Raw genomic sequence first — 14,972 nt, 5'->3', positions numbered from 1 at the left:
AATGAAACGCAAACTGAACTGCACTGTGCCAGACACAACCGGACCGCGCTAAATCTAGACCAGTTCAATAGGTGGGTTCGGCTCGGTTTTTCAGTAGCCCGGTTCTCTAATAACAGAGAGCGCATGAGCAGACAGCATCATCTCCTTACAGCCAGCTGACATTTCAGACGTTCATAAAAATACTAGCTTCCCTATCGTGACACACGATTTCCAGTGATGATTCTTAGCAGTGTGATGAACCTCAGCGTCTGTCGTTGTTTCCTGCGTCTGTAAATTCTTATTAGACATTTGTTTGTCTTATCCACTTCCTAAAAGCCGACTCTGTCAAGTAAATTCACCAAAAGTTGCCTTCTTTGCCTGACTCTCCGCAAACAACAAAATATCACAATAATAATGAAGCATAACTTCCTGAATTTTACGGGCGCCGCCATTTTGATTTGCTTGATTTCCTCCTTCAATCCTAGAGAGCAGTAGTACCGCAGATCGTTACCAATATTACCAATAACCTTTTCGGATACATTCCTTGTTTTTCTTTGCTCTCTACATTTCCCACCTCCTTCAACAGCAATTTATGCTTCCTGCCATCCTGATTCCTCTTTGTCTCATAACTTCATTGTAGAGTTATCGCCCTGCATTTGGGTACTCCCTTTATCAAAGCGTGAAATTTACCTAAAATATTACATTTATTTTTAGATTTTATCTGGTCTTAATGTGGTAAATATAATTGCTGATTTTCAAAGTTTTAAATTAGTTATTTTACTGAAGTAAATATAATTTTGTTATCTACTTGTTAAGGTATCGAGTGGACAGATATGAAACACCGCACATTTGCGAGCACCATCATGAGTTTGTCATGGAGTGTGGGAAACATGCTTCTGGCCCTACTGGCCTACTACATACGAGATTGGAGGCATCTAATGCTAGCAGTTACTGTGCCGTGTGCTGTTGCCATCATCTGTTGTGGGTATGTTGTCTCATAAGATTCTACATTTCTCCCTGAAAATTAAAATACGTGTTTCTATAAGAAAAATGCACATTTATCTCTGTTTCCCTTCAGGTGGCTACCAGAGTCTGCTCGCTGGTTGTTGGCTAATGGCAGAACAGAGGAAGCAAATAAGTATTTGGTTCAATGTGCTACAATGAACAGGCGCAATCAATGCAGAACCAATCTGGACACTGAGGTACAGATATTTGTCAAAGGCCCACACTTTTATTTATTTATCCGAACAAACCGCATATACTTTCTGTGAGCTCAATAACTGATCTGTGTTTTACCATTGGCAGATGCTTATTAAGATACTCTGTCTCTGTCAACCATGAAAACAGATGAACAATTATTAAAGAATTTCCTTAACAAAAAACTGATGCTTTTGAAAAACCTGTGCAAAAAAAGTTAACATTGTTGTTTGTAGTAAAAGATTCAAAATCTGTCATTCTTGTTCATAAGGGTTCCAAGCATGCAGAGTGGAAGGATGTGCCATGCAAAACATCGCAGTTGCCCCACTACAGCGTAGCAGAGAACCTTATAGGAAATACTCAGTTTTTCCAAAATTAGGGTTGCAAGCCAGCAAAGAGAGTAGACGAGCCATGCAATGCATGGCTGTTCACTTGCTGCAACTTAAAGGGGAACTCTATTGGGATTGGCCTAACTTTCCATTGTTTAGGTCTCAATCTTGCGGATTTGGCTGACAATGCAAGCTCATTAACTACGGGGTGCAATTACCAAGGATAACGCATTTTCACTTATAACTCCCAAATTATAAGTCCCACACTCAAAAGGTTTACAGCCTTCTTTCTTGCCCACCTACTTTTTGCTACATCACAACAAAGGCAAAAACCCATTTTGCAGAATTCCTCCAACATTTTACGCTGGATGAATAATAAAATGCAGTTTTTCATGAAACCTTCCACATACTTTCAATGCATAGCCCTTAGACAATTTATTAAATAGGGTTATGATTGATGTAATTGGGCAGGGCTTGTTAACAAAAGATGGAAAATTCCTAAATCTGACTCCTAACATTTCAAAATGTTTTTCAACACTTTGTCCTAAAGAGCTGGGATTTTCAGTATCAAGTCCTTGGATAATTTCTAACATGTATGCACTCTAAGTTTAGCTCAATATTAAACTTCATCACAATTTTTTTCTATTTGTCAACCTGTGTACTTCCAGCAATCTTTTAAAAATCCTAATGAAATAGAACATGCTGTTTTGTTTCCTGTATTAGTTTTTGTTTCTATTTGTCCTTTTATTTTTTGTGAACTGTCAGTATTTAAATAAAACTAAACTGAATGAATTGAAATGAGCCTGGGGTGGAGGTTTACCTTCCAGCTAGATTACAATCCTAAACATGCAGCCAAAACTACAGTGGTATGGTTTAGATCAAACCTGCATGTGACAGAATGGCCTAGACAACGTCTAAGGGTGTGCATCAGTAAGCCTATAAAAACACTCTCCAGTGAATGTAACTATTTAATAAATTATCCTTTTTTTCTTAATATGTCCTGTGTAGCACAAAGAATTGCTGTCTTAATGCTAAAGACAGCCGAACAGATTTACTTTCAGAAGTGGAGCTTTTGTTTTCGGACTCTGCTCGATATATATATACATATATATACATATATATATATATATATATATATATATATATATATATATATATATATATGCAGGGCAGTCAAACTTTTTTACAGTAGCAGGCCACAACACTATCAGGTAGGAGGGTGCACTTATGCCGGTGCCCGAGCCCCGGAGGGGAAAATTTTGAAAAATAGAGTCTCCCTGATGTATTTTGGAAGCTTTCAAGACAGGTGATTATTTAAAGAATAGAGTCAGAGTGCATGTTTTAAATTGAATAAAGGCAAAAAAAGTGAATGATCAATTCTTCAAAAACAACCTTTGTTTTTTTATTATTATTCTTAAAACATTTTTTCACATGTTATAATCATGTTTTAACAATGTTTTGAACAAATTTGCATAAAATTAGTTGAATTTGAATAACCAACACCATATAAAACAGATCAGATTAGGTGAATATATGACAATTTACTAACTTCCGAGCGCGCAGTGATACAAAACGCGCGTGCTCAAAACCGGTCCAATGCAAATGCATGGGCAGGGCCTATTACTATTCACCTCTAAAGGCGTCTCTTTATTAGGCGCCTGCCTTGCATGTGCAATGAGGAGGCAGTGCTGTGCGAGGCACAGCACTGCCTCCCAATGCAAATGCATGGGCAGGCGCCTATTACTATGCACCTCTAAAGGCGTCTCTTTATTAGGCGCCTGCCATAGCATTTGCAATGAGGAGGCAGTGCTGTGCGAAGCACAGCACTGCCTCCAATGCAAATGCATGGAGGCACCTATTACTATGCACCTCTAAACGGACTCTTTATTATTAATATTCCAGTTTCTTCGTGCGTTAATGCGGCCCGAACCGTAGCGTGCACCCCCACAATATAGGTATCAAAACGTGTGGCTCGGTCTGGAATGGTGTGCTACTACTTTTATTGGGGTTTCGAGTTACCATGGCAACAAAATTAGCGAAAAACCAACCCCCAAAAACCCCATAATAATCAATGGAGTCGGGTCGAAAGAAAGCCTCAAACATGCCTCAAAATGACCATTTTCAAAGCTGTACTGTGTCGTCATGCTTTCACCTATGAACACCGTTTAACTTCCAGTTTGTAGATATATCTGTGAACTACTCAGAAGTGAAAACGGGATGTGGATATCTTTTATCGTCTCTTCACAGTTAGTCCTCAAAGCTCATGTCCAAAAATCAGCGAAATCATCGTTTACAATGAAAGTCAATGACGGAATTCTCCAACCGCTAGAGTGGCCCACTCTAGCTTTTTTAAAGATTTCAAAACTCCGAACAACTTGACCTTTCTCGCTCAATTTTCACTCTACGTAGACAAATTATACATCAAAACGTAGGTATTTTTGTCAGGATTTGGGAAATGTAACCCTCATTGGTGTGGCATTTATAGATTTTTCACAAATCACCTCAGACCGACACAAACCCGAAACCTCCCCCATTCATTTCCTATGGAGCGGTTTTGAAAAATGACGTCTAAAAATCCAAAACATCACATGTTTTCGCATCGTCGCTACTCCTAAACCGTTTTATGTACAGACATGAGACTTTCACACATGAATGTCCCAACCCTTCTGGCACTCAAGAAAAATGAATTTTGTGGATAACATTTATGGTTTTTCCACAGGAACAATTTGTTCGGGAGTAGCGAATGTGCAAAATCCTGAAATCGCTTTGGAGCTGCATTTTCCCACATCATCCACTTTTTTACATCGTCGCTGTGCCTACACCGATTTTTGTAAAAATATGAAAATGAGCTACATGGTCATCAAACATGGCCTGCTGATACTCACAGTGAAAGAATTATTTTGATATCTCTTATACTTTTTTAGCCAGAGCGATTTGTTCGGGATCATTTTCAGAGGATTTCTGAAATTTCATAAAAATGTCCTTTAGATCATAATTTATTACGCCTTTATTAAACTTTTTCCAGCAAAAACTGATAGCAAGTCTTCTTCCCCTATCCTTTACGAAATAAACACAGAAAAAATTACGTCTCTACCATTTACGGTTCCGGAGAAATCGTGCGTTGTTCGAGGCAAAGTTCTCCATTATAATCCAATAGGCAGACTTGGACACCAAGTGTCTGCACTTTTTTAGACTGGCCCGTTGCAGCTGTGTCAGTGAGTTTCCATGACGACGGAACTCTGAGGGCCAGTGGGAGACGTTCCATTGAGATAGAATGGCAACTTTCGACGCCAGCTGCAGCGGCTGTGATTAATGTAGAAATCTGAAATTCGCACAGTCACTTCCTCTTAACATTTTAAAATTTTCATGTGACTTTCAGCCATGTGTCAGTTTACTGTCCCATTTTGGATTTTACATGCTTTCCTATTGGGTCTTTGCTTCCAACAGGACCTGGCATGATGCCTAGACACGACCCACTTGGCCAATACAGCACCACCCACATGTGGGAAATGGAACTACACACCATTTTGGTCAAATGTTGAGTTCTGGGCCCAGATGTGGTGAGGCTGAGTTTCTAAATGAGGCCAATCTGTCCCATGAACTTTGGTCACGTTTGGTGACATTAAGTATTGGCACCCCTATTTGAGGCACTTCCCAGTACAGGATTTGGACCAAACTGACAGAGTACAATCACCCGGTCATACTGAACACAACCGTGTTAGCGGCTAACAGTTAGCATGTTGCTAACCGGAAGTACCTCTAAGAAGGTTTCACCAACTTCTGCTTCACAGAGTCTGTTCTTCCTTTAGAGAGAAAGCTCCACAAGAAATTTGGGCTACGTCGCATAAAGCATCTCCAAGCTATGAGGTGTCAAACATCCAATGCTTTTCAATGGGGGACCAAACCCCTTATGGTCCCAATACTGCATGCCCATATATGGTGCTACAGTATAGCTCAGATGGAAAGTGCAGGCTTTGCATGCAAGAGGTCGTGGGATCGAAACCCGGCGTGGCAGACTAAGAATTTTGTATTATAATCCCCACAGTGTGTATATTAAAACATATGTGCTGATCCCATGAAGTATTTTTTTGTACCACCCGCCATTTTCAGTTACCATGGCAACGTTATAAACGTTTTTTTCTCCCTATTTAAGGCTCATCCCAGTACAGGATTTGGACCAAACTGACAGAGTACAATCACCCAGTGATACTGAACACAACTATGTTAGCGGCTAACGGTTAGCATGTTGCTAACCGGAAGTAGCTCTAGGAAGCCTGTACAAACTTCTGCTTGACAGATTTGGTGAATTTTAGCATTTTCTCCCTTTTTAGGCACTTCTCAGTACAGGATTTCAACCAAACTAACAGAATAACATCACCCGGTGATACTGAACACAGCCATGCTAGCGGCTAACCGTTAGCATGTTGCTAACGGAAATAGCTTTAGGAAGGTCCTACCAACAGCTGCTTAGCCAGAGTTCTTCTGCCTTTACAGACAGAGAGAGGGCTGCAGCTGTCAGTGAGTCTCCATGACAACGCTGCTAGCAAGAGGCTCCTAGGAGGTCCATTGACTTAACATGGCACCTTTCAACGGCTGTTGCGGGGGCTGTGAAGACCGTAGGAAGCTGAAATTCGCAGTGTGGCTTCCTGTTGCTATTTCTGACGGTACGGTACGCACCAAGTGGCAGGCGCCTTGCTAAATTTCTTCAGAAATTTTTCTAGTTAGGCGCCTGCCATAGCATTTGCAATGAGGAGGCAGTGCTGTGCGAAGCACAGCACTGCCTCCAATGCAAATGCATGGAGGCACCTATTACTATTCACCTCTAAACGGCTTATTTCTTATTCTTTATTTTTCTTACATCACGATAAATGCGGCCCGAACCGTAGCGAGCTCCCCCACGATATAGGTATCAAAACTTGTGGCTCGATTACGAGATGTGTGCTACTACTTTTATTGGGGTTTCGAGTTACCATGGCAACAAAATTAGCGAAAAACCACCCCCAAAAAACCCATAGGAATGAATGGAGTCGGGTAGAAAGAAAGCCTCAAAAAAGCCTCAAAATGACCATTTTCAACGCTGTACTGTGTCGCCATGCTTTCACCTATGAACACCGTTTAACTTCCAGTTTGTAGATATATCTGTGAACTACTCAGAAGTGAAAACGGGATGTGGATATCTTTTATCGTCTCCTCACAGTTACTCCTCAAAGCTCATGTCCAAAAATCAGCCAAATCATCGTTTACAATGAAAGTCAATGACGGAATTCTCCAACCGCTAGAGTGGCCCACTCTAGCTTTTTTAAAGATTTCAAAACTCCGAACAACTTGACCTTACTCGCTCAATTTTCACTCTACGTAGACAAATTATACATCAAAACGTAGGTATTTTTGTCAGGCTTCGGGAAATGTAACCCTCATTGGTGTGGCATTTATAGATTTTTCGCAAATCACCTCAGAGCGACACAAACCCGAAACCTCCCCCATTCATTTCCTATGGAGCGGTTTTGAAAAATGACGTCTAAAAATCCAAAACATCACATGTTTTCGCATCGTTGCTACTCCTAAACCGTTTTATGTACAGACATGAGACTTTCACACATGAATGTCCCAACCCTTCTGGCACTCACAAAAAAGGAATTTTGTGGATAACTGTTACGGTTTGTCCGCAGGAACAATTTGTTCAGGAGTAGCGAATGTGCAAAATCCTAAAAACGCTTTGGAGCTGCATTTTCCCACATCAACCACTTTTTTACATCGTCGCTGTGTCTACACCGATTTTTGTAAAAATATGAAAATGAGCTACATGGTCATCAAAAGCCTGCTGATACTCACAGTGAAAGAATTATTTTGATATCTCTTATACTTTTTTAGCCAGAGCGATTTGTTCGGGATCATTTTCAGAGGATTTCTGAAATTTCATAAAAATGTCCTTTAGATCATAATTTTTTACGCCTTTATTAAACTTTTTCCAGCAAAAACCGATAGCAAGTCTTCTTCCCCTATCCTTTACGAAATAAACACAGAAAAAATTACATCTCTACCATTTACGGTTCCGGAGAAATCGTGCGTTGTTCGAGGCAAAGTTCTCCATTATAATCCAATAGGCAGACTTGGACACCAAGTGTCTGCACTTTTTTAGACTGGCCCGCTGCAGCTGTGTCAGTGAGTTTCCATGACGACGGAACTCTGAGGGCCAGTGGGAGACGTTCCATTGAGATAGAATGGCAACTTTCGATGCCAGCTGCAGCGGCTGTGATTAATGTAGAAATCTGAAATTCGCACAGTCACTTCCTCTTACCATTTTAAAATTTTCATGTGACTTTCTGCCATGTGTCAGTTTACTGTACCATTTTGGATTTTAAATGCTTTCCTATTGGGTCTTTGCTTCCAACAGGACCTGGCATGATGCCTAGACACGACCCACTTGGCCAATACAGCACCACCCACATGTGGGAAATGGCACTACTGACAATTTTGGTCAAATGTTGAGTTCTGGGCCCAGATGTGGTGAGGCTGAGTTGCTAAAGGAGGCCAATCTGACCAATGAAGTTTGGTCACGTTTAGTGACATTAAGTATTGGCACCCCTATTTGAGGCACTTCCCAGTACAGGATTTGGACCAAACTGACAGAGTACAATCACCCGGTGATACTGAACACAACCATGTTAGCGGCTAACTGTTAGCATGTTGCTAACCGGAAATAGCTTTAGGAAGGTCCTACCAACTGCTGCTTAGCCAGAGTTCTTCTGCCTTTACAGACAGAGAGGGCTGCAGCTCTCAGTGAGTCTCCATGACAACACTGCTAGCAAGAGGCTCCTAGGAGGTCCATTGACTTACCATGGCACCTTTCAACGGCCTCTGCGAGGGCTGTGAAGACCGTAGGAACCTGAAATTCGCAGTGTTACTTCCTGTTAGTATTTTTGACGGTACGGTACGCACCAAGAGGCAGGCGCCTTGCTAAATTTCTTCAGAAATTTTTCTAGTTAGGCGCCTGCCATAGCATTTGCAATGAGGAGGCAGTGCTGTGCGAAGCACAGCACTGCCTCCCATGCAAATGCATGGAGGCACCTATTACTATTCACCTCTAAACGGACTCTTTATTAATATTATTCTTTATTATTCCACGATTAATGCGCCCCGAACCGTAGCGTGCACCCCCAAGATATAGGTACCAAAACTTGCGGCTCGGTCGGGAATAGTGTGCTACTACTTTTATTGGGGTTTCGAGTTACCATGGCAACAAAATTAGCGAAAAACAACCCCCCAAAAAACCCATATTAATCAATGGAGTCGGGTAGAAAGAAAGCCTCAAAAAAGCCTCAAAAGGACCATTTTCAAAGCTGTACTGTGTCGTCATGCTTTCACCTACGAACACCGTTTAACTTCCAGTTTGTAGATATATCTGTGAACTACTCAGAAGTGAAAACGGGATGTGGATATCTGTAATCGTCTCCTCACAAGTACTCCTCAAAGCTCATGTCCAAAAATCAGCGAAATCATCGTTTACAATGAAAGTCAATGACGGAATTCTCCAACCGCTAGAGTGGCCCACTCTAGCTTTTTTAAAGATTTCAAAACTCCGAACAACTTGACCTTACTCGCTCAATTTTCCTTCTATGTAGACAAATTATACATCAAAACGTAGGTATTTTTGCCAGGATTTGGGAAATGTAATCCTCATTGGTGTGGCATTTATAGATTTTTCGCAAATCACCTCAGACCGACACAAACCCGAAACCTCCCCCATTCATTTCCTATGGAGCGGTTTTGAAAAATGACGCACGAAAATCCAAAACATCACATGTTTTCGCATCGTCGCTACTCCTAAACCGTTTTATGTACAGACATGGGACTTTCACACATGAATGTCCCAACCCTTCTGGCACTCACAAAAAAGGAATTTTGTGGATAACTGTTACGGTTTTTCCGCAGGAACAATTTGTTCGGGAGTAGCGAATGTGCAAAATCCTGAAAATGCTTTGGAGCTGCATTTTCCCACATCAACCACTTTTTTACATTGTCGCTGTGTCTACACCGATTTTTGTACAAACATAAAAATGAGCTTCATGGTCCTCAAAACCCTGCTGATACTCATGGTGAAAGAATTATTTTGATATCTCTTATACTTTTTGAGCTACAGCGATTTGTTCGGGACCGTGTTTAGAGGATTTCTGAAAATCCATAAAAATCGCCTTTATATCATAATTTTTTACGCCTTTATTAAACTTTTTCCAGCAAAAACCGATAGCAAGTCTTCTTCCCCTATCCGTTACGAAATAAACACAGAAAAAATTACGTCTCTACCATTTACGGTTCCGGAGAAATCGTGCGTTGTTCGAGGCAAAGTTCTCCATTATAATCCAATGGGACTTATTGTGACCAAAGTGTCTGCACTTCGGCCGCTGCAGGTGTGTGAGTGAGTTTCCATGACGACGGAACTCTGAGGGCCAGAGCTAGACGCTCCATTGAGATACAATGGCAACTTTCATCGCTCACTGCAGTGGCTGTGATTAATGTAGAAATCTGAAATTCGCACAGTCACTTCCTCTTAACATTTTAAAATTTCCATGTGACTTTCAGCCATGTGTCAGTTTTCTCTGCCATTTTGGATCAAACCACTTATGTTTCCAATAATGCATGCCCATATATGGCGCTACAGTGTAGCACAGATGGAAAGTGCAGGCTTTGCATGCAAGAGGTTGTGGGATCGATTCCCGGTATGGAAAACTTGGAGTTTTGTATTATAATCCTCACAGTGTGAATATCAAAACATGTGTGCTGATCCCATGAAGTATTTTTTGTACCACCCGCCATTTTGAGTTACCATGGCAACGTTATAAATGACATTTTTTCTCCCTATTTGAGGCACATCCCAGTACAGGATTTGGACCAAACTGACAGAGTACACTCACCCAGTGATACCATACACAACCATGTTAGCGGCTAACGGTTAGCATGTTGCTAACCGGAATTAGCTCTAGGAAGCCTGTACAAACTTCTGCTTGACAGATTTGGTGAATTTTAGGATTTTCTCCCTTTTTAGGCACTTCTCAGTACAGGATTTCAACCAAACTAACAGAGTAACATCACCCGGTGATACTGAACACAGCCATGCTAGCGGCTAACCGTTAGCATGTTGCTAACCGGAAATAGCTTTAGGAAGGTCCTACCAACAGCTGCTTAGCCAGAGTTCTTCAACCTTTACAGACAGAGAGGGCTGTAGCTGTCAGTGAGTCTCCATGACAACGCTGCTAGCAAGAGGCTCCTAGGAGGTCCATTGACTTAACATGGCACCTTTCAACAGCCACTGCGAGGGCTGTGAAGACCGTAGGAACCTGAAATTCGCAGTGTTACTTCCTCTTGCTATTTCTGACGGTACGGTACGCACCAAGTGGCAGGCGCCTTGCTAAATTTCTTCAGAAATTTTTCTAGTTAGGCGCCTGCCATAGCATTTGCAATGAGGAGGCAGTGCTGTGCGAAGCACAGCACTGCCTCCCATGCAAATGCATGGAGGCACCTATTACTATTCACCTCTAAACGGACTATTTATTATTCTTTACTTCTTCTTCCGTCACGATTAATGCGTTCCGAACTGTAGCGTGCACCCCCACAATATAGGTATCAAAACCTGTGGCTCGATTACGAGATGTGTGCTACTACTTTTATTGGGGTTTCGAGTTACCATGGCAACATAATTAGCGAAAAACCACCCCCAAAAAACCCATAGGAATGAATGGAGTCGGGTAGAAAGAAAGCTTCAAAAAAGCCTCCAAATGACCATTTTCAACGCTGTACTGTGTCGTCATGCTTTCACCTACGAACACCGTTTAACTTCCAGTTTGTAGATATATCTGTGAACTACTCAGAAGTGAAAACGGCATGTGGATATTTTTTATCGTCTCTTCACAGTTACTCCTCAAAGCTCATGTCCAAAAATCAGCGAAATCATCGTTTACAATGAAAGTCAATGACGGAATTCTCCAACCGCTAGAGTGGGCCACTCTAGCTTTTTTAAAGATTTCAAAACTCCGAACAACTTGACCTTACTCACTCAATTTTCACTCTACGTAGACAAATTATACATCAAAACGTAGGTATTTTTGTCAGGATTCGGGAAATGTAACCCTCATTGGTGTGGCATTTATAGATTTTTCGCAAATCACCTCAGACCGACACAAACCCGAAACCTCCCCCATTCATTTCCTATGGAGCGGTTTTGAAAAATGACGTCTGAAAATCCAAAACATCACATGTTTTCGCATCGTCACTACTCCTAAACCGTTTTATGTACAGGCATGAGACTTTCACACATGAATGTCCCAACCCTTCTGGCACTCAAGAAAAAGGAATTTTGTGGATAACTGTTACGGCTTTTCCACAGGAACAATTTGTTCGGGAGTAGCGAATGTGCAAAATCCTGAAATCGCTTTGGAGCTGCATTTTCCCACATCATCCACTTTTTTACATCGTCGCTGTGTCTACACCGATTTTTGTACAAACATAAAAATGAGCTTCCTGGTCCTCAAAAGCCTGCTGATACTCATGGTGAAAGAATTATTTTGATATCTCTTATACTTTTTGAGCTACAGCGATTTGTTCGGGACCGTGTTTAGAGGATTTCTGAAAATCCATAAAAATCGCCTTTATATCATAATTTTTTATGCCTTTATTAAACGTTTTCCAGCAAAAAACTATAGCTTTTCTTCTTCCCCTATCCGTTACGAACTAAACACAGAAAAAATTACGTCTCTACCATTTATGGATCAAGAGATATGAAGCGTTGTTCGGGGCAAAGTTCTCCATTATAATCCAATAGGACTTATTGTGAGCAAAGTCTCTGCACTTCGGAGACTCGCCCGCTGCAGCTGTGTGAGTGAGTTTCCATGACGACGGAACTCTGAGGGCCAGTGGGAGACGTTCCATTGAGATAGAATGGCAACTTTCGACGCTCACTGCAGTTGTTGTGATCAATGTAGAAATCTGAAATTCGCACAGTCACTTCCTCTTAACATTTTAAAATTTTCATGTGACTTTCAGCCATGTGTCAGTTTTCTGTACCATTTTGGATTTTACATGCTTTCCTATTGGGCCTTTGCTTCCAACAGGACCTGTCATGATAACCAGACACGACCCAATTGGCCAATACAGCACCACCCACCTGTGGGAAATGGCACTACACACCATTTTGGTCAAATGTTGAGTTCTGGGCCCAGATGTGGTGAGGCTGAGTTGCTAAAGGAGGCCAATCTGTCCCATGAACTTTGGTCACGTTTGGTGACAATAAGTATTGGCACCCCTATTTGAGGCACTTCCCAGTACAGGATTTGGACCAAACTGACAGAGTACAATCCCCCGGTGATACTGAACACAACCATGTTAGCGGCTAACTGTTAGCATGTTGCTAACCGGAAGTAGCTCTATGAAGGTCTCACCAACTTCTGCTTCACAGAAACTGTTCTTACTTTAGAGAGAAAGCTCCGCAAGAAATTTGGGCTACGTGGCATAAAGCATCTCCAAGCTATGAGGTGTCAAACATCCAATGCTTTTCAATGGGAGACCAAACCCCTTATGGTCCCAATAATGCATACCCATATATGGCACCACCGTATAGCTCAGAGGGAGAGTGCAGGCTTTGCATGCAAGAGGTCGTGGGATCGATTCCCGGTGTGGGAGACTTAAGAGTTTTGTATTATAATCCCCACAGTGTGTATATTAAAACATGTGTGTTGATCCCATGAAGTATTTTTTTGTACCACGCGCTATTTTGAGTTACCATGGCAACGTTATAAACAATGATTTTCTCCCTATTTGAGGCTCATCCCAGTACAAGATTTGGACCAAACTAACAGAGTACACTCACCCAGTGATACCATACACAACCATGTTAGCGGCTAACGGTTAGCATGTTGCTAACCGGAAGTAGCTATAAGGAGCTTGTACAAACTCCTGCTTGACAGATTTGGTGAATTTTAGGATTTTCTCCCTTTTTAGGCACTTCTCAGTACAGGATTTCAACCAAACTAACAGAGTAACATCACCCGCTGATACTGAACACAACCATGCTAGCGGCTAACCGTTAGCATGTTGCTAACCAGAAGTAGCTTTGGGAAGGTCCTACCAACTGCTGCTTAGCCAGGGTTCTTCTGCCTTTACAGACAGAGAGAGGGCTGCAGCTGTCAGTGAGTCTCCATGACAACGCTGCTAGCAAGAGGCTCCTAGGAGGTCCATTGACTTAACATGGCACCTTTCAACGGCCGCTGCGAGGGCTGTGAAGACCGTAGGAACCTGAAATTTGCAGTGTTACTTCCTGTTGCTATTTCTGTCGGTACGGTACGCACCAAGTGGCAGGCGCCTTGCTAAATTTCTTCAGAAATTTTTCTAGTTATTCTTTATTTTTCTTACATCACGATAAATGCAGCCAGAACTGTAGCGAGCACCCCCACGATATAGGTATCAAAACTTGTGGCTCGATTACGAGATGTGTGCTACTACTTTTATTGGGGTTTCGAGTTACCATGGCAACAAAATTTGCGAAAAACCACCCCCAAAAAACCCCATAGGAATGAATGGAGTCGGGTAGAAAGAAAGCCTCAAAAAAGCCTCCAAATGACCGTTTTCAACGCTGTACTGTGTCGTCATGCTTTCACCTACGAACACCGTTTAACTTCCAGTTTGTAGATATGTCTGTGAACTACTCAGAAGTGAAAACGGGATGTGGATATCTGTTATCGTCTCCTCACAAGTACTCCTCAAAGCTCATGTCCAAAAATCAGCAAAATCATCGTTTACAATGAAAGTCAATGACGGAATTCTCCAACCGCTAGAGTGGCCCACTCTAGCTTTTTTAAAGATTTCAAAACTCCGAACAACTTGACCTTACTCGCTCAATTTTCACTCTACGTAGACAAATTATACATCAAAACGTAGGTATTTTTGTCAGGATTCGGGAAATGTAACCCTCATTGGTGTGGCATTTATAGATTTTTTGCAAATCACCTCAGACCGACACAAACCCGAAGCCTCCCCCATTCATTTCCTATGGAGCGGTTTTGAAAAATGACGTCTGGAAATCCAAAACATCACATGTTTTCGCATCGTCACTACTCCTAAACCGTTTTATTTACAGGCATGAGACTTTCACACATGAATGTCCCAACCCTTCTGGCACTCAAGAAAAATTAATTTTGTGGATAACTGTTACTGTTTTTCCACAGGAACAATTTGTTCGGGAGTAGCGAATGTGCAAAATCCTGAAATCGCTTTGGAGCTGCATTTTCCCACATCATCCACTTTTTTAATTCGTCGCTGTGCCTACACCGATTTTTGTAAAAATATGAAAATGAGCTACATGGTCATCAAAAGCCTGCTGATACTCACAGTGAAATAATTATTTTGATATCTCTTATACTTTTTTAGCCAGAGCGATTTGTTCGGGACCATTTTCAGAGGATTTCTGAAATTTCATAA

The 14,972-nt window shown here is 41.6% G+C and overlaps 1 protein-coding gene across 2 annotated transcripts in view; it reads left to right on the top strand.

Moving 5' to 3' along the window:
- Positions 1–14,972, top strand: part of slc22a7a (solute carrier family 22 member 7a) — a 144,134-nt gene that overhangs the window by 20,645 nt on the left and 108,517 nt on the right. For both annotated transcript variants that reach the window (XM_036134226.1, XM_036134225.1), the window contains exons 4-5: positions 796–964; positions 1,058–1,181. In XM_036134226.1, the coding sequence (XP_035990119.1) occupies positions 796–964; positions 1,058–1,181 (293 nt within the window). The remainder of the gene's footprint in view (positions 1–795; positions 965–1,057; positions 1,182–14,972) is intronic.

This window comes from Fundulus heteroclitus, unplaced genomic scaffold (assembly GCF_011125445.2).
Source record: "Fundulus heteroclitus isolate FHET01 unplaced genomic scaffold, MU-UCD_Fhet_4.1 scaffold_77, whole genome shotgun sequence".
NCBI classification, from domain to species: Eukaryota; Metazoa; Chordata; class Actinopteri; order Cyprinodontiformes; family Fundulidae; genus Fundulus; species Fundulus heteroclitus.
Note: the sequence above shows the minus strand (reverse complement) of the source record. Positions and strands in the feature narration are given on the sequence as shown.